At 36.8% G+C, this 22,443-nt stretch overlaps 1 protein-coding gene across 5 annotated transcripts in view; it reads left to right on the top strand.

Annotated features, from left to right (window-relative positions):
* Positions 1 to 22,417, top strand: part of Myo81F (unconventional myosin 81F) — a 164,520-nt gene extending 142,103 nt beyond the window's left edge. For 3 of the 5 annotated variants that reach the window (XM_087348356.1, XM_087348355.1, XM_022064339.2), the window contains 12 exons: positions 149 to 344; positions 2,526 to 2,690; positions 3,771 to 3,918; positions 5,775 to 6,076; positions 6,526 to 6,662; positions 7,351 to 7,559; positions 8,792 to 9,090; positions 10,595 to 10,802; positions 11,318 to 11,607; positions 12,939 to 13,178; positions 14,133 to 14,336; positions 15,573 to 22,417. In XM_087348356.1, coding sequence (XP_087204482.1) covers positions 149 to 344; positions 2,526 to 2,690; positions 3,771 to 3,918; positions 5,775 to 6,076; positions 6,526 to 6,662; positions 7,351 to 7,559; positions 8,792 to 9,090; positions 10,595 to 10,802; positions 11,318 to 11,607; positions 12,939 to 13,178; positions 14,133 to 14,336; positions 15,573 to 15,740 — 2,566 coding nt within the window. In that variant the 3' untranslated portion in view covers positions 15,741 to 22,417. The remainder of the gene's footprint in view (positions 1 to 148; positions 345 to 2,525; positions 2,691 to 3,770; positions 3,919 to 5,774; positions 6,077 to 6,525; positions 6,663 to 7,350; positions 7,560 to 8,791; positions 9,091 to 10,594; positions 10,803 to 11,317; positions 11,608 to 12,938; positions 13,179 to 14,132; positions 14,337 to 15,572) is intronic. The other 2 variants (XM_022064340.2, XM_087348357.1) reach the window with 1 other exon arrangement.
* Positions 22,418 to 22,443: the final 26 nt, after the last annotated feature.

The following is a 22,443-nucleotide window of genomic DNA, read 5'->3' as shown; positions in this document are numbered from 1 at the left end:
CCCACCTTCAATGACTGCTTGTGTTTAATAACTACTGAGCCATTTAATATTTCTTTGTGTTATATTCTAAACTTTATGTTTGACGGAAATGACTATTTTTCATAATATTAATGCAGGAAAGAATGTAAAGCTTGAACTTTTGCAATAGGAAACATTGTAAACTGGGCACTACCAACACATCTACATTTTCAACATTGAGTCGACGTGGCAACAGTGCGACCTTGGGTAGTGGGGAGAACAGATTTGTATTCAAGAGACGATTGTTCCGAACCACCCGAGAACTTTCTCAGGATCCAGTGGAAGTGAATATGCTGTATGCACAGGCTGTGTACAGTGTTGTAAAGGTTGGTCGTACAGCATCAGTTATTTATTTACTGACACAAATTTATTTTGTGAATTGTTTTAATTAGTAGCCATAACAGATTAGTTAAAGGACAGTTTATGGACTGGATGTCTATAGTAAATATTCCTGTAGGAGTGTTGGACTTTGCTGTGCTCTAGCACATATAAAATGTCTCTCATATTTGGTACCAGGAGCACTTTTGTGTTAGATTGAAAGAAGCTGGAGCATAGTGTGACCATTCGGCTCTCTGTAGTACCAAAGTTAATCCTTTGAGGTGTGATTTTTTAACTGCCAGAGTGAGTGGCTTTGCTGTCACACATTTTATCATAAAGTTAGGTAATTTTGGTTTGGTAATCAAACATGTTTTTGTACTGTTTTCCACTTTTACCATTAAAAGGTGTTGCAACTGGTTCAGGTTCACTTACGCCGCTCTCATTTTTATGTTAAGAATTAGTGCTAGCCTTACTGTCATCAGAATCTGAGATGTAAAATTCTAATGTTGTTACTATTTCATCTAATGCAATGGGAGAGCCCTCTTCGTTCACTGTCTCAGTTTATGATCTATTCTAATTGGTTTCAATCACACAAAAAAGAAGTATAACAAAGAGAGAACAAGATAAAGAAATAAGCAAACTGAGAACTTGGTATAATCAGTCCCAAATATATGTCAGAAGCTTACAGTCCTCAGCAGAGCAAAGATTTGATGTATGTTCTTACTGAGCAGGGCATAAACAGTGGAATATGTCCGTGCAGCGCCATGACACCAAATGTACTGGTATACGAGGTGCGATCGGAAAGTTTCCAGACTGTGTCAATAGAGGGCGAACCGGATGTAGTACGAGCTTCTGCCGCTAGGGGGTGCGGCCTACATTCATAGTGAATCAGTGTGCCAGCCGGCATCATCGAATTAGCATTTGTTTCTTAGTTACGGGCGTTTTGGTAGTGCATTACACCGACCCTCCTGCGATTTCGGAATGGCGTGTGCATCAAATTTTGCCAAAGACTCGCCAAAACGGCTACGGAAACCTATGAAATGCTAAAGCAAGCATTTGGAAAGTCCGCAATGGGTTGTGCACAAACTTTTGTGTGGCATTCACGTTTTAAAAATGGCCGAACCTCTGTCGATGATGACGAGCGTTCTGGACGACCATCTTCGAGCACAACGCCCGAAAATGTTACGAAGATTCAGCAGGCCATTCACGAAGATCGACGTCGTACCATCAACGACTTGTGCGACATTGTTGGGATAGGCTATGGGACCTGTCAGCTGATTCTAAAGGAAGAACTCCACATGCGACGCATCATGACAACGCGCCAGCGCACACCGCCCTCAAAGTTGGGCAGTTTTTGGCCTCAAACACCATGGCCGTCATCCCGCACCCTCCTTATTTGCCGGATTTAGCTCCGTGTGACTTCTTCCTCTTCCCAAAGATGAAAATTCAGCTAAAGGGAAGGAGATTTGAGACGATAGAAGAGATTCAGGCAGAATCGCAGATGGTGCTTGACAGGCTGACAAAGAAAGATTTCCAGGGATGCTTCCAGGCTTGGCAGCGGTGCTGGGATCGTTGTGTTCACTCCCAGGGGAACTACTTCAAGGGTGATGGATGAATTTAATACCTGAGATAAGTGTACGGGTTTTTATAGGCGCAGTCTAGAAACGTTCCGATTGCACCTCATATTTGTACCCTTCACAGCCCCTTTAACCAGGGCTGTGTCACAGAGATAGCTAGCAGTTTCATCAGACCTAGTGTAAAAAGTGCTTTCAAATACCTATGTAATGTGTCTTTAAATTCGTGTTTCATTATTTCACTTAATTACTTTGTGAAGTGCACCATCATAATTATCATCCATTGGCATTTTCATCAAAGTGGTTGTCTTATGACAAAGCCATCTCCATTCTTCTATATCCTCCCATAAGCACTCGTATCATATCAATACCCGCTCCTGCTGAGTTCATATTTTGTCTTCACTTTCTCCTTGTTCTCACCAATGGTCATTTATTTAATATCTTGTTTCATTTGTTACTGTTTCTACTTTTATACCTTTTCTAGTGTCCTGGATTTTGGAGTTTATCCCTTGATTATTTATTATGAAATATTTAAACATACAGCTCACAAAGACCAACATAACAAAAATACTTTTTCTCAAGTTGAAGTTAATGTACACTCATTGTGTTGTGTAGTGTGACGACTTCCCCGTGAATGAGAAGGTAGCTCTTCAGTTAGCCGGTCTACAGGCACAAGTAGCACTGGGTGAACCCAAGGATGTTAATCGACTGGACTACTATTCTGATGTGGACACCTACCTACCTCAACGAATTTCTCGGACTCACAGCGAAGAGCAATGGGTATGAACAACATTTAAAACCCAGGCTGCTCTTTTGATGTGAACACTTAGATGCTTCAGAATATTTATTAGATGGGAAGTGGAGACAGCGTTAATTACAACATTTACGATCTGTGCTTTGAGAAACTTTTTAATATGGGCATAATTTATCACATTCTTAATTAAATCCTATGTATGGAGGACTTGTGAATTTTATTCTGTCAAGTAATTTGAGTCAAATCTGGGCCCAGAGACCTGCTATCCTGACTGTGGTTTTCCTTGGTCCATCGAGGCAAAGTCTGGGATAATATCTTATATTAGGCCATTACTGCTTCCTTCCATACCCTTTACATTTCATTATTCATTAATCATCTTATCATTCTACGCTATATAGTCTGAACTACAACATCATTAAATAAACTGCAAATACAAGAACACAAACCTGCTCCAATCTTGGTAAACCATACATTGGCATTTTCCATTTCAATATTTGGAATTCTCCCCCATATCACATTTGAAGAGCCTGCGTCTCCTGATGAATTTTTATTTGTTGGGAATGAAATAATTTTGACAACAGATTAACTGCAACTTCTGAGGATTTAGAATTGAGAACTCCAAAGTATTAACTTTCTTCAAGAGTACTATAAGAAGGAGAATATATTATTTCCCCTTGAAATATTCCAACCTAAAATGAAAGAGTGTTAATGCAATATTTTCTACTCCACAGCGATGGATAGTCAGTAAAATTATTGTTTTCTAAAGCTAATTTAGAACTACCGAAAACTAAACAATGTATAAAGTGAAACTTGGCGGTAGATTTGGTTTATCCGCCACTCAGCCACGTGATTCGGCATGTAAGCCGAGAGTCTTTCGTCACGTTAAACAATGTAATTAAATCTAAAATAATTCTACACTAATATAACTTAAAAGTGGGCCGTCAGAAGTGTAGCCAAAGTAATAGTGCAATGCATACATTTAATATAAGATGAGTGACCTGCTTTATACCCACTCTGATCCCCATAATAAATATGGAGCATGTGAATATGAATAAAACTTGATATCCTGTAATTAATTTTAATGTCATTATGTAATGAAATTGCAGGTGCCTGTCATTGCCCAAGCACATAGACAGTATGGGGCTAGTCGTTCTGAGCTCACTGCCAAAGTGCTTTACCTGTCTTGTGTGATGCAGTATCCACTTTACGGGACCACCATGTTTCAAGTCACTTATCGTGGCTATTGGTCATATGGTGAGTAATACATGAATTCATGGCAGCGCCTGTGTCTGAGAGTAAATTTAATCGTCGTCGTCAGCTGCATCTTTTATGCCTTTTTGACACGTTCTGATCTCCAGATAAGTTGAATTAATCCTTCCATCGCTTCGGTTGTTGACCTCTCTCTCTTTTCCTCCGTTAGGTTAGTAGTCAAACAGGTAACAAGGAATTGAGTAAGTTGGCGTTCTTAGAATATGTTCTAATATTCCCATTGGAATTCTTTTACTTTCTCTCCAATATTGAATATAAATGTTTATCTCTTCTGTAACTTGCCGCTGATCTGTGGAACCTCATTTATGAAGATTCTACTTGTTGGATGTGCTACTTAGTTTACGTCCAACATTCACTGTGATATAAGAAAGAAGGTACTGATGAAACTTTGTAGAATTTTAACCCTTCAAGCTGGTAGCCCAAGAGCGTACTCACAGCTAAAAACCTACGTTATAAGTGATGTCCCAAGTATGTACTCACCATTTGCAGGCACCAAGACAAATTGTCATTGCTACGCAATCTCTTGGATTTTTGTTGTACTGTTTGGATTATGAGATCTTTAAACGTCGTACTTCCCATTTCTTTAATCTATTTGTTCATACGTGCGACTGCACAAGAGTTACTTCCTTCGCTCTTTTTTGGCATTGACACTGTATCAACCATAAAGCAACATGCACAGTCCGAATTTGGAAAAAATAGATCCTGTTAATAGAAATATTAGAATTTATGATAGTGGGAGTGAATTAGATAGAATTGAAGATGAAAAGAGTGTTGTGGTTGAAAAATCATCAGATAGTGGGAAAGTGAAGTAGATGTTTGGAAGTAACACGGAAGTAATTTGGTAGTGAAATGACCCATGATTTCAGACTGAAGTGGGAAAATGTTGATAATTTATGTCACAAATTTTGTATTGAGAGGCCATTTAACTACCACCACAGTGTTAGCTTAGAAGGCATTTAAATACTGGCATGAAGGCTTAAAATTAATTAGTGTGTGTGTTTAATTGTTCTGCACAGATAATTAAACCATTGTCATTTATTTTGTAGATCACAATTTCTATTACTGCTCTATTGACAGCCAAAGGTAATTAAAGTTTTTAACCTGTTCTATTGTATTATTATTTATAATTATTTTATCCTTTTATTTTAGGGATAATATTTTTCTTTTAGCTGTGAAGACGAGAGCTCCTGAGATAGGTTAAGGCAGTTTTAGATAATTGGTGCCAATAGTTTTTGGAGAGAATCTCCTGATGCAGTCATAGTTGCTTAATCATCTGAAAGAGAATGCAGAAGAATTCTTTAAAGAATTACGAAACCATTAATTAACAATTAACAAAAATGAGTTGTTCCTCCATGTAGTCTGGTACAAGTCTACTGACATTTCAGAGGTAATGCTGCCTCAAAACTTGAAGGTGACTACCCTGTTGATGGAGGTAGCAAGTACCTGTGAAACATCAATAAACTTCTACCAGACTGTATGGTGAAACAATCCAGAAGGCAGCTATCTTCATGCTTGATTAGGTCCATTTAACCTTCAAAATCTTACGTGATCTGACTTTGCCAACCTTGATTTAAATTAACTTTGATATGAATTATTTTACTTTTTTAAAATATTACATAATCTTACATTTTAATTTTCTCGTAAGCTTTATATATTTGTGTAATAATTGTTAATTATTGTGTTCACAACTGTTATAACTTTGTTTCATGTCCTTTTTCTATCGCTTAGATTGTGCCAGGGAATCTGTCAGAGGCCGATGCACTGTGTAACATTTTTCAATATAATTTCTTTATGGTTAGCTCATAAAAAGTGAATGAGGAGGCAACATTGTCCAGAGTCAGTATGCCATTGTCGTGCTGCAGGTAACAGCCTGATTCTGGGGGTGAACTCTGAGGGGCTGATGCTGATCAAACCAGATGATAAGTTTGTCTTGTACGAGTACCGCTACCAAGATGTGGAATCAATCTTCCTGGACCCTAGTGACAGTTTTATAACCATCAATTTGATGAGGCAGCAGCCTGACAACAGTCATCGTTGCTTTGTATTTGAGACTGAACAGAAGAATGAGATTGGTTCACTCATTGTGAGCTACTGTCCTGCACTTGCTGCCTGGATTACAGAGAACGAAGCACCCATCAGGAAGGCAAGGCTACAATTCATGCATAAAATATCACCGAACAAGGACACAAAATTCTGAGAACACAATAATTTTGACCTTTTATCTGAAAATTGAAAGATATTCATTTGTTAAATACATGGAGTAAAGATAAATCTATGATAATTTTATACCATAGAAGATGTTTAACTTGTTATTAGAAGTAATTTCAACCCAAAATTACTGTTATATTTTCAAGTATTGTTTGCCCGTTAGTGTACTCATAATTCTTTAATATTATTTGTTTTAAATTAAATCATGAGCTCAAGTTTTCATGGATTTCTTCCCCTATGGGGATGTTTGCGTGGACACTGACCATCCACTTTGAGAAATCCGAACGGTACTCAAGTGTTTTTTATAGAGAAAATGCAAAATATGTATGGAATTGCTATAAATAATTTAGTAACTGAACAGTTTTATTTTCCTGTAATTCACAGGTGAAGGCAATAACTAATGAGGATAGAATACGCCTTTACCATAACTTGGTAAATTGCCGTCGCACTCTTGTGGATAGTGATACTTTAAGAAAGCCACAAGATACAGGTGGAGGTTTCTTGAGAAACACATTAAGAAGGTAAGTACTGTTCTTACTGTGTGAATAAGGGATTTTGATGTTATACAGTATTGAGACCTCCACGGTGATCTAGCGGTTAGAACGCTGGCCTTGTAATCCTGTGGTCTCGGGTTCGATTCCCGGCGGTGCCCGAATTTATAACTTGTGTTGGGCAAGGCCGTGGTCTAGGCAACACGGAGTTTTCCTCCGTGGCATCCCAACAATTACTCCATTCACACACAGAAGAAGGCAATGGCAAACCACTTCTGGATCATCTGCCAAGAACGTATATGAACAGGTCCCAGTCCGAGAAAAGGATGGAAGGATCCTGTTCATATGGACCTGTCCTCACACAGAACACCAAAAAAAAAAATAATAATAATAAATAAATAAATATATTCAGTGTGATTGTTGCATCGGTAGTGGATGAAGTAGAGCAAAATGAGGTGTCAAGTTTGATTTGGTATTTTACTGGAAAGGGTTCATTGGTCAGACCCATAAAATTTTGACTATTCAAAAGCCCAAAACTATGCTCAGTTTGTACAATTTCCAGTTAACAAAATTGTTCTGCATCATTGGAGAAATAAAGTTGAAGCTCGTAGTAGATACAGAAACGAAATAATGACAAAATTTGTCTGATTATTGGTGACGTTACTTTCACTGAATAAGGTTCCATATTTAAACGACATATTTTTTCTGCTGATATTAGGTTGAGCAAGCACCGGTTGGAGAAACTCCGTCAGGAACACGGATCAAGCACGGATCACGGGGAGACATACAAGGGCTTCCCATATGCATACTGGGCATTCAGTCGGCAGGCGATTCCCCAGAGCCTTAGCAAGATGCCAGAGGTTGATGAGCAGGTGGCCTTGCAGGTTTTCCAGAGTATCCTTACGTATGCTGGCCTTGGGCAAGATGGTAAGCAACAGGTCTTGTTCTCTGTTATTCTGTCGCACATTGTTACTTGAAAGGCTTTACAGAATTAAGGGAATATGTAAGACTTGAGTTTCTCACAGCGGTGAGTATGAAGATTTCCGTCTTCTGGGTTGTTGCGCTGTGTAGTCTGGTCGATGTTTTCTAACGTTTCAGAGGTCATACTGCCTCCGTCATCAGAGTATGAAGATTTCCGTCTTCTGGGTTGTTGCGCTGTGTAGTCTGGTCGATGTTTTCTAACGTTTCAGAGGTCATACTGCCTCCATCATCAGAGTATGAAGATTTCTGTCTTCTGGGTTGTTGTGCTGTGTAGTCTGGTCGATGTTTATCAACGTTTCAGAGGTCATACTGCCTCCATCATCAGGGCGATGACGGAGGCAGTATGACCTCTGAAACGTTGGTTAACATCGACCAGACTACACAGCGCAACAACCCAGAAGACGGAAATCTTTAAGGGAATATGTTTAAAAATTTAATGGAAAATTTCATTAATGGGTCATTTAGGATGGGGAGGGGGGGGGAGAGAATTAACTGGTAAAAAAATCATTATTAAATTTTAGTTTCTGTTTTTGGGCTATATGTCCAGCCAATCATATCCTCACAATAGTCTTTGTCTATATTTTGTAACAGTGTAGAAGTTGACTGATAGTTCAGAATGCTTACTGCCTCCATCATCGGCACAATGACTTACCGCCCTGACGATGGAGGCAGCCTGTCAGTTTGTACAGGATTGCACAGCTTAATATCCAGAAGACTATCATCTTCGTACTCACCACTGTGAGAAGCTGAGATCTGACGAATGTTTCAGTGTTGGTCTTTTGGATCGTAATGACATGTGACATCTTTCTACGACATTGCAACCAAGATTACCTGAACTGACAAGCGAACCTCAAATTTTACATAGTCAAAGACTGTTTCACATAAATCTAGTTTATGTAAATTAACTAAGTCCAAGGTGTAAGGTACTTCTGGGAACTTAATAGTGTATCAGATGGTCAAGAAATTACCCATCTGTTACAGATCTTGAAGGTTTAGTTTAATATTCATATTGCCAGTTTAATCTAGTCCATACTTTATTTCTTTTCTTTTTTATAATTTTAATATTATCCTCCCATCTACACTTAAGTCTCCCAAGTGATCTTTTCTTTTCATCTCCTTTTTCAATGAACCTGCTTTTATGTTAATTAGGCAGATTAAATAAAACGTTTGTTTAACAGGTGATGCAATTCGCAGAGTAGAGGATGAGCACGTTAACCTGATCCAGTCGATTATGGAACGGTGCATGCGTAAAGAGCCACTACTCAATGAACTCTACCTGCAACTCGTGAAGCAAACAACTGATCATCCGGACCCGAACTCCAGGGTCAACTTACGTCACTGGGCATTACTCTCACTGGCTTGTTCCGTGATCCTTCCGCCGCAGAAGACTGTCCGCAAGTACCTCATTGCGCATCTCAAACGATGTGCCAGTGACTACGTCACTGAGGAAGGCAAATACGCTCGATTTGCAGAAAAGGTGCATATCTACAACGGTGTATTTATGATAGAAGCAACAGACTGAAATTATGGGATATAAGAATATAAAAGCCATTTTTGTTTGTTTACAGTCGTTGAAACTTTTTTTTTCAAAGATGAGATGTGACTTTCCTCTTACGTTAGCTGACATAAATTTGTCAGCAGTGGCGCTAGATGGTCAAATGTTCTGTACAGTACCCCATAGAGTACGCTGATTTTTCAGACAGGCTTTGGTTTTGCAAGACTGATTTTCTCGAGTAGAATAGTTCTGTGAAATGGATATTGTGTATTATCATGTTATAAAATGTGGGTATAATTGTGTATAATGTGAGGTTTAAAATAAGTGTGGTATATTCACATAAATGGTTAATAGACAATATGGCATGATTTGTGAAGTAAAAAGTGTGATATAGTGGCAAGGAAGGGTGATAAGGAACTATGATAAAGGGATGGGAGAGTAATACTAAAGGAAGAAGGGAAGAAGATGAAGATACAAAAGGGATAAAGTAAAGGAAGGGGAAGACAAGTGACTCTAGAATGAATGAATTAAAGTAATGGAAAAGGGAGAAGGGAGAAAGGAGGGAGGGATAAAGAAAAGCAAGAATAACGATGAAAGAAACTACTGCCTGTTTAGTTTTATCAGGCTTCTACACTATGGCAATGATATAATCAAGGTGTAGTAGGATGCAATGAAACTGGCCTCTAAAGTAGGTAGAAATTATTTTCAATTTAATCAGTGATTTATACGAGAAAAATTAAGATATTGTAGATGCGTCATATTGTGATTTATAAGTATTAAAAATATATTAAAATTGGCCGTCAATCACAATATAAGATAATTAAAAGAATTATTTATTTTAATCCGTCTTATCACAATATTTAAAATTTCTTATAATTAAGATAATAAAATATCATTGATGTTCCATATCGATTCATTAAATATCAGTAAAAATCAGTAATTCAGTTAAAAAGTTTATAATATAACACCTGATGACAGCTATATATAGCCGAAACATGTCGTAAATGTTCCACATGTAAATCGAGTACTCGATAAGGAACGTAAAATGATATTTTAATCTTTTAATTATCTTATATTGTGATTGACGGCCAATTTTAATATATTTTTAATACGAGAAAAATTATTTACTCTAGCATGAATTGCGGTCTGTTCCATCTTTCTAAGCATTTTCTATATTCCTTCTCATTGCCAAATGTTTTTAAGTGTGTTTATTAGGGCAGTTGATTGATAAATGTGTCAAAGGTTGCATTGATTCAATGCTACTGGGGTATGAACACTCACATACAACACGCACGCGCACACACACACACGCTGTCACCAGATGCAGTACAACTTACACACTGCATTGGTCATTTCAAGTGCATTTTCAGAATTTTTTTTAAAAAAAGAACAGGTGTGTGTTTTAAGATATTTTGTATCACAGCAAAGAGTGTCTTTCATTGCTTAGAATTGCTTGCTTTCTAATTGTAGTTGCTTTCTCTCCCAGTGCTTATATAAGACTCAAGGCACACGCCGGCGGCAATGGCCACCATCCCATGAAGAGATAATGTGCACCATTAACAGGCGTCCCATCTACGCAAGATTTCATTTCATGGACGGCCAATATCATGCCGTTGAGTTCCACCCATCTGCTACTGCTAAAGATGTCATGGAGATAGTAAGAAACAAGATAGGTCTTCGTGAAACAGCCATGGGTAAGCTTCTGTGATCGGTAACTATTCTGTACTGTACTTTTCTCTAACTGACTTCTCTAGCTCCATGGAGTCCTTTTAGAGAAGCTAATGGTCACTCAGCTACTCCATAAATCCCTCACCTTTCATTGAACTTGTAGTTTCGTCACTGTTCTCACAGGAGCTACCCATCCAAGTATGAGACTCGTGATATGCTGGCTTTTTGCTATGAGGAGTTTTTAGCCCTTCGCCTATTACAGAGTTGGAGGACCACCCCTTGTAGATTTCTGTGGCTGCTTACTTAATATATGTACACTGTGTGTTTCAGTTAGAATTAATCATGTTAGGTGCATTATCTGTTACTATTAGAATTCAAGTATTATTGTCATGTATTAAACTGCTTCAACTTGACAGCAGAACCACACTGTAAATTAAGAGGCTTTAGTAGTACATGTGTTGGTTAATTTTTACTGCAAAGGATGGTACAGCACAAATATACTTTGGTATATGACTTCTGTTTCCGTCGTCTTCTCGTCCAGGTTATGCTATTTACGAAGTTCTGGGCAACTCGGAACGCAGCCTCGTACCGGAAGAGAAGGTGGCAGATGTGATGTCAAAGTGGGAACGATATCGTTCGGCAAGTGCCGCAGCGAGCCAGGCATCTGGTACTGCAACCTGCCGTCGCCAGCATCACTTCTTCCTCTTCAAGAAACATTTGTTCCTTGATCAGTACATGGATTTGGATGATACAGTGGAGAAAGAACTGCTTTATCACCAAGTTCTGCATGGTCTGAGATCAGACAGGTTTCCTGTTACAGAAAATGAGGCTGTAAGTCTAAAATAGCTTCTGTAATTGGTTTAACTACAGTACTGGTAGTTCAGTAGAGAGAAATGTTGACTTTTGGGTCATATTTCTGTGGAGGTCAGTTTTATTACCTTTTAAAAAGACACTTTTCATGCCATAGGACACTTCAATTAGTGGCATTGGTCCTTCTGGTATGAAGCAAGGTTGATAAAAGAGACAATCTAAAGAATGTAAGGAAAACATATAAAATGTTTCAAATGCCAGACTTGACGTGAGCTCAGGCTAACAAATAAGTCCCCCAGTATAACCAAAACATAATTTCAAACTAGACCATTCAGCCCGTTGAAAACCCAGTGTAACGTACCCGCACCTGGGCCAAAGTCAGACATAGACTGCGTGAACTCTGCAATAGGTGAAGCCAGACACTTGGTGAGCTGTCAAGGTTCATGGAACATCATGGGAAGGTAAATAAAAACCACGGGGCATGGCTCAAAGCACCCCACAACACTCATTTATGTAGCCATATGAATGACTGGCAGTTTATTAACAAAAAGTGGCCTAACCCATTCAGACTTAAACAGGAGCATTTGTGCCGCTTTGGTGCTGAGAGACTTATTTTAAGGTAATGTATAGCACACATCAGAATTGCTTTGCAGGGAAAAGCCAGCCTTGGAAGAGCATTCTGTTCCTTCTGGAATGAGACCCCCCCAAGTGGGATGAAATAATTAATATGTAAGATAAGGAAGAAATGTTAAATTATGTATTTCAACTGAGGGAAACCAGATGAATATGTGAAAAGAGATAAAACCTCTAATACTGAGCCAAGTAAGAAAGTTGCCTCAGGTGATAATGATTCTGACTTGTATTCAGGAGATGCTCAGTTTGAATCTCGACTGTGGCACATGCAGATCCTCAAAGGAGTTGGATTTTTTCTATTATTATTCTGTTAGACTCACAGATATTTTGTTTTAAACTATTGGTACCCTGGTAGGATATTAATATATCGATGAAATAACAAGGAAATGAAGTGTGTATCTTGTGAAAAGGATAATGATGTAAATAGGGACATTTTGAAGCATCTTTAGATATTTCAGTCTGATTTTGATATTGTGTGGGATTACAAAGACAGAGTGGTGTCATAAAAAGAACTATTTTAAATATTCCAGATTTCTTACAAATTTTCAGGGGGGTGTTACTAAGAAAACTCACTGCCTGAGTCGTCATATTAAGATCTGTTGCGCATCCCTACAGACATTCCTGGGATACTAGAACAAGATAATGAAATAAGGAATAATCTCATATATATTGATCACCTGATGTCCATATTGAAACACACCATTTACTGTGTATTGCAGGTGATGCTCGCAGCTCTGCAGGCTCAGTTGGAGTTGGGAGACTGTGGCGATATGTTGGAAGACTACCGACCTATAGCTAGCCATTGTTTACCACCAAGATTTGTTCCTAACATACCACATGACGGTGTAGCATTACACCATCAGAGCCTGCGTGGAATGACATCTGCTGAAGCAAAGAAAGCTTTCCTGAATCTTATTCAAAGTTGGCCACTGCATAGGGCTACCATATATGATGTAATGGTAAGACAACTTTTATTTATATCTCTCTCATGTCCCAGAACGTTTAGTACATTTTCACTTAACTTATTGTTCCATTTTGTGCTATTAGTTTCTTCGATGATAATATCAGATTATATGCAAACAAGAATTGGAATGTGAAATCTAGTATTTGGGAGGCCCCGGGTTCAAATCTTGGCCCGTGGACCGGCTGTCCCGACTGGGGTTTTTCGTGGTTTTTCTTCGGTCCTTCCAGGCAAATGCTGGGATAGTACCTTAAATTAGGCCATGACTGCCCGAATTTATAACTTGTGTTGGGCAAGGCCGTGGTCTAGGCAACACGGAGTTTTCCTCCGTGGCATCCCAACAATTACTCCATTCACACACAGAAGAAGGCAATGGCAAACCACTTCTGGATCATCTGCCAAGAACGTATATGAACAGGTCCCAGTCCGAGAAAAGGATGGAAGGATCCGGTTAGAACGCTGGCCTTGTAATCCTGGGGGTCTCGGATTCGATTCCCGGCGGTGCCCGAATTTATAACTTGTGTTGGGCAAGGCCGTGGTCTAGGCAACACGGAGTTTTCCTCCGTGGCGTCCCAACAATTACTCCATTCACACACAGAAGAAGGCAATGGCAAACCACTTCTGGATCATCTGCCAAGAACGTATATGAACAGGTCCCAGTCCGAGAAAAGGATGGAAGGATCCTGTTCATATGGACCTGTCGTCAGACAGAACACTAAATAAATAAATAAATAGATTTATATATGCACTAAATGAAGCACCAGAGCTGGCTTGAATACACCAGTGAGATTTCAGTGTTTTACCGTGTCATAAAACTACTTGGAAAATTTATGCTAAAAAGATTTATAAATGTTCCTGTACCATTGCTCCCCTGTGTTTGTGCTTCCTGTCAACAGTGGATCACAAGGGGTTAAAGTCAATTCTCTGTTAATATGCTGGCTTTTTTTTTCAGCAATCTTTCACATCCAATTGGCCGCGTGTTCTGTGGCTTGCGGTCGATCAGGATGGCCTGCATCTCTTGGAGCATCGGTCTCGTAATGCTCTTTGCACTTACGAGTATGATAGCATCCTAAGCTACAGTCCTGCTCTAAACTGCCTCATGATTATCACTGGCAGTGAGAAGAAACAGAGTAAAGTCATTCTCACCACATCTCAAGTATGTATTTTTCTTTGACGATTGTAGAAGCTGTGATAATGTCATCGGATAAGTGAAGAACTATTCTGCACTTTCTTGATGCGGTCAACTACACAGACAAATCATTCGGCCATATTGCACTTAACAAGCTTGTTTCTAAACATGTCAGTGTAGAATTATTTTTATTTCTAGAGAGAAAAGTTAAAAAAATAAACTATCTCTATTGATTTGGCATCTTCACTGAATTTGATATTAAAACTTCAGAATTTTTATGCAGATTTCTACCTCCACATCCCAACCGATGCTATCACTGTGTAATGCTTTGGTTTAGGAATTACTTTACATTTTACAACACACGGTAACCAAGAAAATTGGCAAAGTTGTAACGTTTTAGACTTGTTTTCAGTTAAAGTTTTGACTGGGCTGTCAGTGGCTTTCTTTAATCTTGCAAAGGGAATGCCGTGACAGTACCTTGAAATAGGCTATGATAACTTATTCCTACTCACCATTCATGATCCTCTTCATATTTCATTTGATCCTGTATAACATATGCATTTGAAATAGCATCATAAAATAATACAAGAATCAAACAGTTAATTAAAACACTGAAGGTCAGATAATTAGCACGCCCTGAGTTTCTTTGATTTGTGAATTATTTGGATGATACAATATTTTTATTTTCCGTCTATACACAAACTTAAAATAATGTTGTTTAAAATTATAACATTCTCAGTAGACACCGCATCTTGTTACATTTTTTGTATCGACGACATGTTTCAATGTGTATCTCATCATCATCAGGTCTATCAATTTTAATATATTTTAAAAACTGTTGTACATTTTGCGTTGCGTTTATTGATTATTTTAATTTGTTTAATTTTAAGTTTTGATCAATTACAACCCGTTATAAAACATCCAAGTACAACCTCCAAATCAAAAGGAAGAGACAAAAAACTTAAAATTAAACAAATTAAAATAATCAATAAACGCAACGCAAAATGTACAACAGTTTTTAAAATATATTAAAATTGATAGACCTGATGATGATGAGATACACATTGAAACATGTCGTCGATACAAAAAATGTAACAAGATGCGGTGTCTACTGAGAATGTTATAATTTTAAACAACATTATTTTAAGTTTGTGTATAGACGGAAAATAAAAATATTGTATCAATAAAACACAAACATGACGCAATTAAGATATAAATTATTTGGATGATGTTATCTGTTCAGTACTGTATCATTGCTTCCAGGCATTCCAGATTGCTAATCTGATTCGGGAATACACTGAAGTTCTCCAGCAGTCCCCTCAGCAAGTGAGACGTAGAGACAACAACGCAAAAAAGCGAAGTGGTACCTCTAGTCGACCAGTTAGCATTTTGCACAAACCTGTGCCTGTCATAGATTCTGTTGCAAGTTAAAGTTAGTATTTTTAAAATTGGGACGTTCACAAAGAAGGCAAGTCAACTAGTCAGCATTATATTCACGCTTACACTGTCTCCTTGGACGTGTCATTGGAAATGAAGTTGGAAACAATCTTGAGATATAATTGTATCACAATTGTCAGTGTCTGCTGTATTGACGTGAAGAAGTTGATTATTGTTTAACAGGTACAGTTGGAAGGATTATCGGGACACTTATTCAGTCTGCAGAAGTATAACGAAGATGTTCTTGGTGGGAATTTGAAATCTGACAGCACTGTAAACAATTTGCCTAGTCATTATGTATGCGTGCGTGGTACTGAATAATTATCTGTGCCACATTCTTATCCTCGCTGTGCAATGTGATGCTCGCAACAAGATGTATGACTGAGTTATAAAAAAATACTTGTTTTATCATTGACTGTGGACATTTGAAAAGATGAAGTGTTTACATCAGTATCATATTACTCTGTGGCCAGATATGTCGTAAAAGGTTGGTAATTATTAGTGATCATGGCTTTATTTCTTTTCTTTCCAGACTTTTTATACATATTATCATCCAGTTTAATCGGTGGTGATACGGACAGCCATTTAATCTGTTGAATAAAAATCAAAATCATGTTCTGTCCACATGGCTATGGTTAATACTTGTCTCGTTAAGAAAAAGAATTTTCAGTGGTCCAAAGTGGGAGCATGTTTTGCAACAATTCAGAATGTAAATACAGGATGTGTAACATGAATGCAGTGTACAAATACAGCAAGAAACTGTAGGTGTGTTTCCTATTTAAATTGCTAGGGCATACCAAATAATTTGACATTTTATGCTAATATAACATGAGCATAGCTGTAATTGTGAATCAGTATACAGTATTTATACATAATTATTATCTAGACTAGAACTAAACATCCTGTGTGTAAATATAAGTCATTTTACTTTAGAAAAAAATCATGTTAACATGATCATTTGTATAAATATTTAATACCATCAGTATATAACTCAATTTTTTATTATTCTTTGAATTTCCTACAAATCTATATTTTATTCCTTTTTTTTCCATTTTGTTTAACCAATAAGTAATTGGTTTAATGCTTTGAAGCCAAAGCTAATCTAAATGTTTTTTTTAAAAGAAATCAATCCATACCACAAAGAAAACACTACACGTCTCCATTAAAAATACCAGTGGGTTAATCCTATTAAGGAAATAATTATTATTTTGTCTGAGAATCATAAAAGCCCATAAATAAAATTGTGGATAAAATACAGAGTTGTTGATTATTAAAGCAGATGGTATATATAGTTACCACTGGCCTTTTAAGGGTTAACTCATTTAATGTTGTAACTAAACAGTGATTTCCAAGCATTTACAAACAGCTGTATCTTGTAAGAGTATGAAGATTTCTGTCTTCTGGGTTGTTGCGCTGTGTAGTCTGGTCGATGTTTACCTGATGACGGAGGCAGTATGACCTCGGAAACGTTGATTAACATCTACCAGACTACACAGCTCAACAACCCAGAAGACAGAAATCTTCAGCTGTATCTTATTTCTGTCTGATGTGCATGAAAGATGACTCCTAGAGATAAGGGAAAGCACAGTACCAAAGTACTTTGGTTGGTGTTTTCATTAAACGACTGTCAAAAGACAAGGAAATTATCTGTGTGAACAAGGTGCTTGTGCACCTTAAGAAATGTAAGCGACTGATTTTGAAATCAGTTTTGTAAATTTTAAAATTGAAATATCTGTAAGAAAGTTAATCCAAGTTGTCCATATGGACTGTTGTTGTATTGACATGGGAAACAATGTCAATTTCTCCACCCCCACCCCCCCTCTCTCTCTCTCTTTATACTTGCTGAAATTACTAAAATATTTACACACTTATTATATAATATATATATATTGCCATTTTTAAAATGTTCCATCTAGCAAAGACTGAGAAAGAGAAATGTGGGAATGCAGATGTTATTCATTTATGTAACAGTATTTTTGTGTTTGTCACCAGAGTGGACTTAACAGCGATCAGTGAGTGAGTTATGAGCTAAATCATATCCATATCTTCAGCTGATTATGGCAACATTTCTGGCCTACAGTATTAAACTAACTGGGACACAAAAAATGTGATTTGTAAATCATGAACGATTCAATTTCTTACTGTTTTCTTCCATGCCTGTGGGTAACTTAAGTTTTATAGTTAATAGTGCACTTGTTTGCCAAGCACAATGGTACTCATTTACGCTATAAATTTAACATATTATTTGTATCATCATGCAGTTATTATATGTATCTATGGTGGGCTACAGATGCCTTTAAAACACATACATTATAATCCTTATTATTAAATAATTATTTCCAATATGTGGTTTAAATTCCAGACTTGATTCGTAACTCTGGACCAGAGATGGCTGAAGTACAGCATATTTGCATGCACTACAAATAAATTAAGATGGTAGATCAAGAATATATTCAGTGTCAACATTATTTATGGAATCGGTTATCGACACATCAGTACCAAAAGGAAATGAAAATAAACTACATGCATGTTGCAGGAAATGAACGGGGGAATCTGTCCTGATAAATAAAGAAAGTAAATGGTAAAAGGAATGCAATTTACAGTTGAAAATAGTTTACTAGGTGTAGTAATTTTGTTTATTCAAACTTTTTTCCCTGAATTTCCTCATATAATCATATATTTACACATTTCCATGCACAGTATGTTATTATTGAATGTAAAAAAATGTATGAAGTAAATCAATTCTTTGTGATGGGTGAAGGAGGCCTGTAAGGATTGTGTATCACCCTCATGTAACTGTAATGTCACTGGTAAGAATCTTTCCCTATCTTCTAGCCAACACAAGACCAGTCAGACCAACTACTAGCAGTTTCCCATCCCCTCTTTACATTAAAAGTGAATGTAGTCAAATTTTCTTTTTTCGTAAATACTAAACATAGAACTTGATTAGTGTACGTGGATTTAAATACTGCCAGTGCAACTTACACACATGTTAAAAACATGAATTTCCTTTTATAAAGTTCTCAGCGAGCAACATTGTTTATTAGTGTATCTCACAAACACTTGTGAATGACTGACTTGGTTTACATGTGAAATATCAACTTGTCATTGTCTCATCTAGAGGTGGCGACTGACTTGTAACATTTGCCTGTAATGTAACGTGTTACAAATCGAGCATTACACAAGTGAAGACAGCGAACGGAGCCGCTCGATGCGAGCCGCTCACGCTCGCGGGCGCTCCATCGTGTTGTCGGTTTTTTCGCGAATCCCTTTGAGTGTTACATTACAAGTCAGTCAGTCAGTCGAGCGGCGTCGTACGAGCTTTCACGAGTTCTTTAGATAAGAGTAGCGTATTAAATGAAACAAAGATAACACAACCTCCACGTCCGACATATTGAATGAAATGAATGGAGCACACATGAGCACAGTCGAGCCGAGCGTTCAAAACGAGCATTCGATACGCCTCACCAGTTGTGGTGTAATGTAACATGCTCGCCGCGAATGTTACATTACGAGTAAATGTTACAAGTCAGTCGCCACCTTAAGGCAATTGCTCCTCTTACCAGCACAATGTCTACAGCAATTATTAAACAAAACACTTCCGGAGGTCAACCAGAGTCTTACAACAAAACTAGATCTCTGTCTCTAGATAGATAGATAGATACAAGGACCTACAGCTGAGAGTGTACCTCAATTCTGGGAAATTTTGGAGAGTGACTGTACAGATATTGTTTCAGTAGCATATTTATGAAGCAGAAGGGATACATTCTGTTCTTCCAGTACCTTACCAAACTCTGTCTTCCAGATTTTATGCAATTGACCAAATTGTGATCTTTTCATTGCTTTCAAATAAATTAGAATAATTTTATACTACCAAGACATTACATGATATATCAATATGTAGAATTGTTATCAATATGAATTTTTTCTGATATAATTTTATGTTGATTTATTATTTATAATGTTTTTTAATTCACCATCTCTTAATGTGCAGTTAAGGATATGTTACTGTAATTCACATTTGTATACAAAAATATCTTTTACCAAATCACTATCAAGTAGGTAATTCTTTAGTTTAAAAGTCTTGTACACATAACTCCAAACTGTTTAATCATGTTTACTATATACAGCTGAGCACTCGTAACTGTATTTACTTATAAGCATCGATCATTATCCTGTGGAACAGGTAATATAATGCAAGTATCAGAGTGACAGAAACTTTATAAGAGTTCTAGCGTTCATTTATGTTACTTTACGGTTCATGATAAATAACGAACATTTCTTTGCATGTTCTTTCACAGGTGATCTCGTTCTTGCCAGTTATGTATGTGTTCATATCTTAGAAATGAAATTCTCATATGAAATGGACAGTATGAACTTTGAGCATTGTAGTATGAATTACACAGATAATGAAGTTCTTAAAAAGTGAAGGTAAAAATGGAGAACATTGTCATTACAAGATTAAACTTAGGAAGAAGCTGAGTGTCATATCATACAAGTCGGGCCCGATGAATTTGAATAGTCTTCATAATTGCCATAAACAATTAAACATTATTTACGAAGGTCTTTTTCTAGAATGGTATATTTCATAAATATCAGAATAATAGAAGTGACCGTAACTGAGATACAAATAATATTAATGGTTGAGTTGCTCTGAAGAACATAAATATTTGAAATAACTGTAACCCAATAATGTTTCGATAGATATTTTGACAATATTTAGAAACACACAATTTCCACTTTAAAGTAAAATGTCTGGCTTGTGGAATTTTCATAACAAAATGTAGATAAACACGGAATATTTAATTATTTTACTCATTTAAAATGTAAATTTTTATTTTAGATTCATACACTCACTCGCGCAGTAGACCCTGAACAGGGGTTGGGTACAGTTTTAATGCCCACATTGTAAGCGAAAACAGCATTTACACTAGACTCTCGCTACTGAGGGGTGTGATCGTGCCTGTGGTGTACCAGATTCTGTGGTATGACAAGGTGCTGTATAAAAAGGGTCGCCTGTGTCTAAACTGCTTTAATGGTGTCCCAATTGTGTAATCAGTTTTGAAGTTGCACATTATGACAAAATACTGACTTGACTGTAGTGCCTCTTATAAATAAATGCAATGTTCATATTGCTACAAGTAATGGAAATGTCTAAGCCATCAGTCAGAACATTCCCATTATGTATTGGTTCCAATCATTAATAAAATATTTACTTGAAGTGCGTGTGTTGCAACAGTAAATTGTTTTATCCTGCACATGACGTAAATGAAAATAATTATTTTTTGTGCTGTTTAAAATGTTTGAAGCTTCAACTTCCTAGTCTTTACGTTGTGTTTGGTTTACTGATTATAAAATACAAACTGTTGTGAATGATCTGTGTTTTAAGAATGACGACTGTCCATCCTTTTCATTACAGAGTATATTGAAATTATCTTTATAGTATGATCTTTCTTTACATTTCTGTTGTGATTATGTTTATAAATATGATTATTGTTTTCTTTTATTAGCTTATCAAACTGAGGACAGCATCAGCTAATGAAGAGGAACATTTTTACTGTAATTTTGCTGTTGAATGTGACAACTGTAATACTTCTATTCCACTCTTCTCGGTGATGCATTGTCAGTTTTCAAAAGTCAGGGATTTTGTATGGAAACAGACCTTTTGTCTAATAATGAAGTATAGTTCTGAACATGACACATTTATGAAAATTAAAGATGTTTGATATTGGAAAAAAGGTTTATTCATGAATGAAAACTAATATTACAGTTTTCATTACATTTGTAACTTTGGTCCAGGGGTAGAAAAATCCATGGATAATGTATGAAAGGATAAAGTCAGTTTGGGTTTGAAATAAATAACAGTGTATGAAATTGATATATATATATATTTAAAAACTGATGTCTCAGATGTATCTCAAAATTTCTGTTTATGTGTATTGTGTATTTTGTACAATGAGTAAACTGTTTGGACTTTTGTCTGGTGGCTGTTCAAAGCCTTAAAAGGAGCAAGTCTGACTCAAATGGGCAAATGTATCAAAGCTGTCAAAGTGCGTCAGTGAGTTAGTAAGGAACGCAAGTTAAATAGTAAATAATTATCTCTCTGTTATTGGCATTTTTCCACTGGCATACTTTGATGGCCGTGAAATATCTGCACATTTGCTGAAGTGAAACTTAATTTCATGAAAGCTCAAATAGTTTGTCTTGAACAACATTGTTAATTTGAGTAAGCAAATAGTATACCAGTGCAACTTTTAATCATAAGTTTTGGAAAATAAAAGTGGCTTCAATCTGTATAAATATGAATCGTATTCCAGCTTAAAAGAGCTCACGAGAGTCCCCATATCATGAGCACTACTGTATATCTGTATGATATATTGGAACAATGCTAAGCTAAGTGTACATGTGTATTAAGTGTCTGCATCGCACCCCTGGTGGGTGTTCCAGATGGAAAAATCTCCATTGTAATATTATTGTCTTTGGTTTGGATTTTCCCAAAGCAGTAAGCAGAGGAAAAGCAAGCTTAAGTCTGTGATTTGTAAAATGTTAAATTGAAGCTGGGAAAAAGAAGAGAATGTTGATATGAAAACCATTTGTAACATTTATATGATGGATGTTTTATGATATTATTATTTTGTTTGTATTTATAAATAAACAATCATTTAAGCAGATTTAAAGAAGGATCTTTATTACAATG

This window comes from Zootermopsis nevadensis, unplaced genomic scaffold (genome assembly GCF_977971745.1).
Source record: "Zootermopsis nevadensis isolate Lab colony 2312 unplaced genomic scaffold, Znev_1.0 Znev_ptg000013l, whole genome shotgun sequence".
Lineage (NCBI taxonomy): Eukaryota > Metazoa > Arthropoda > Insecta > Blattodea > Termopsidae > Zootermopsis > Zootermopsis nevadensis.
Note: the sequence above shows the minus strand (reverse complement) of the source record. Positions and strands in the feature narration are given on the sequence as shown.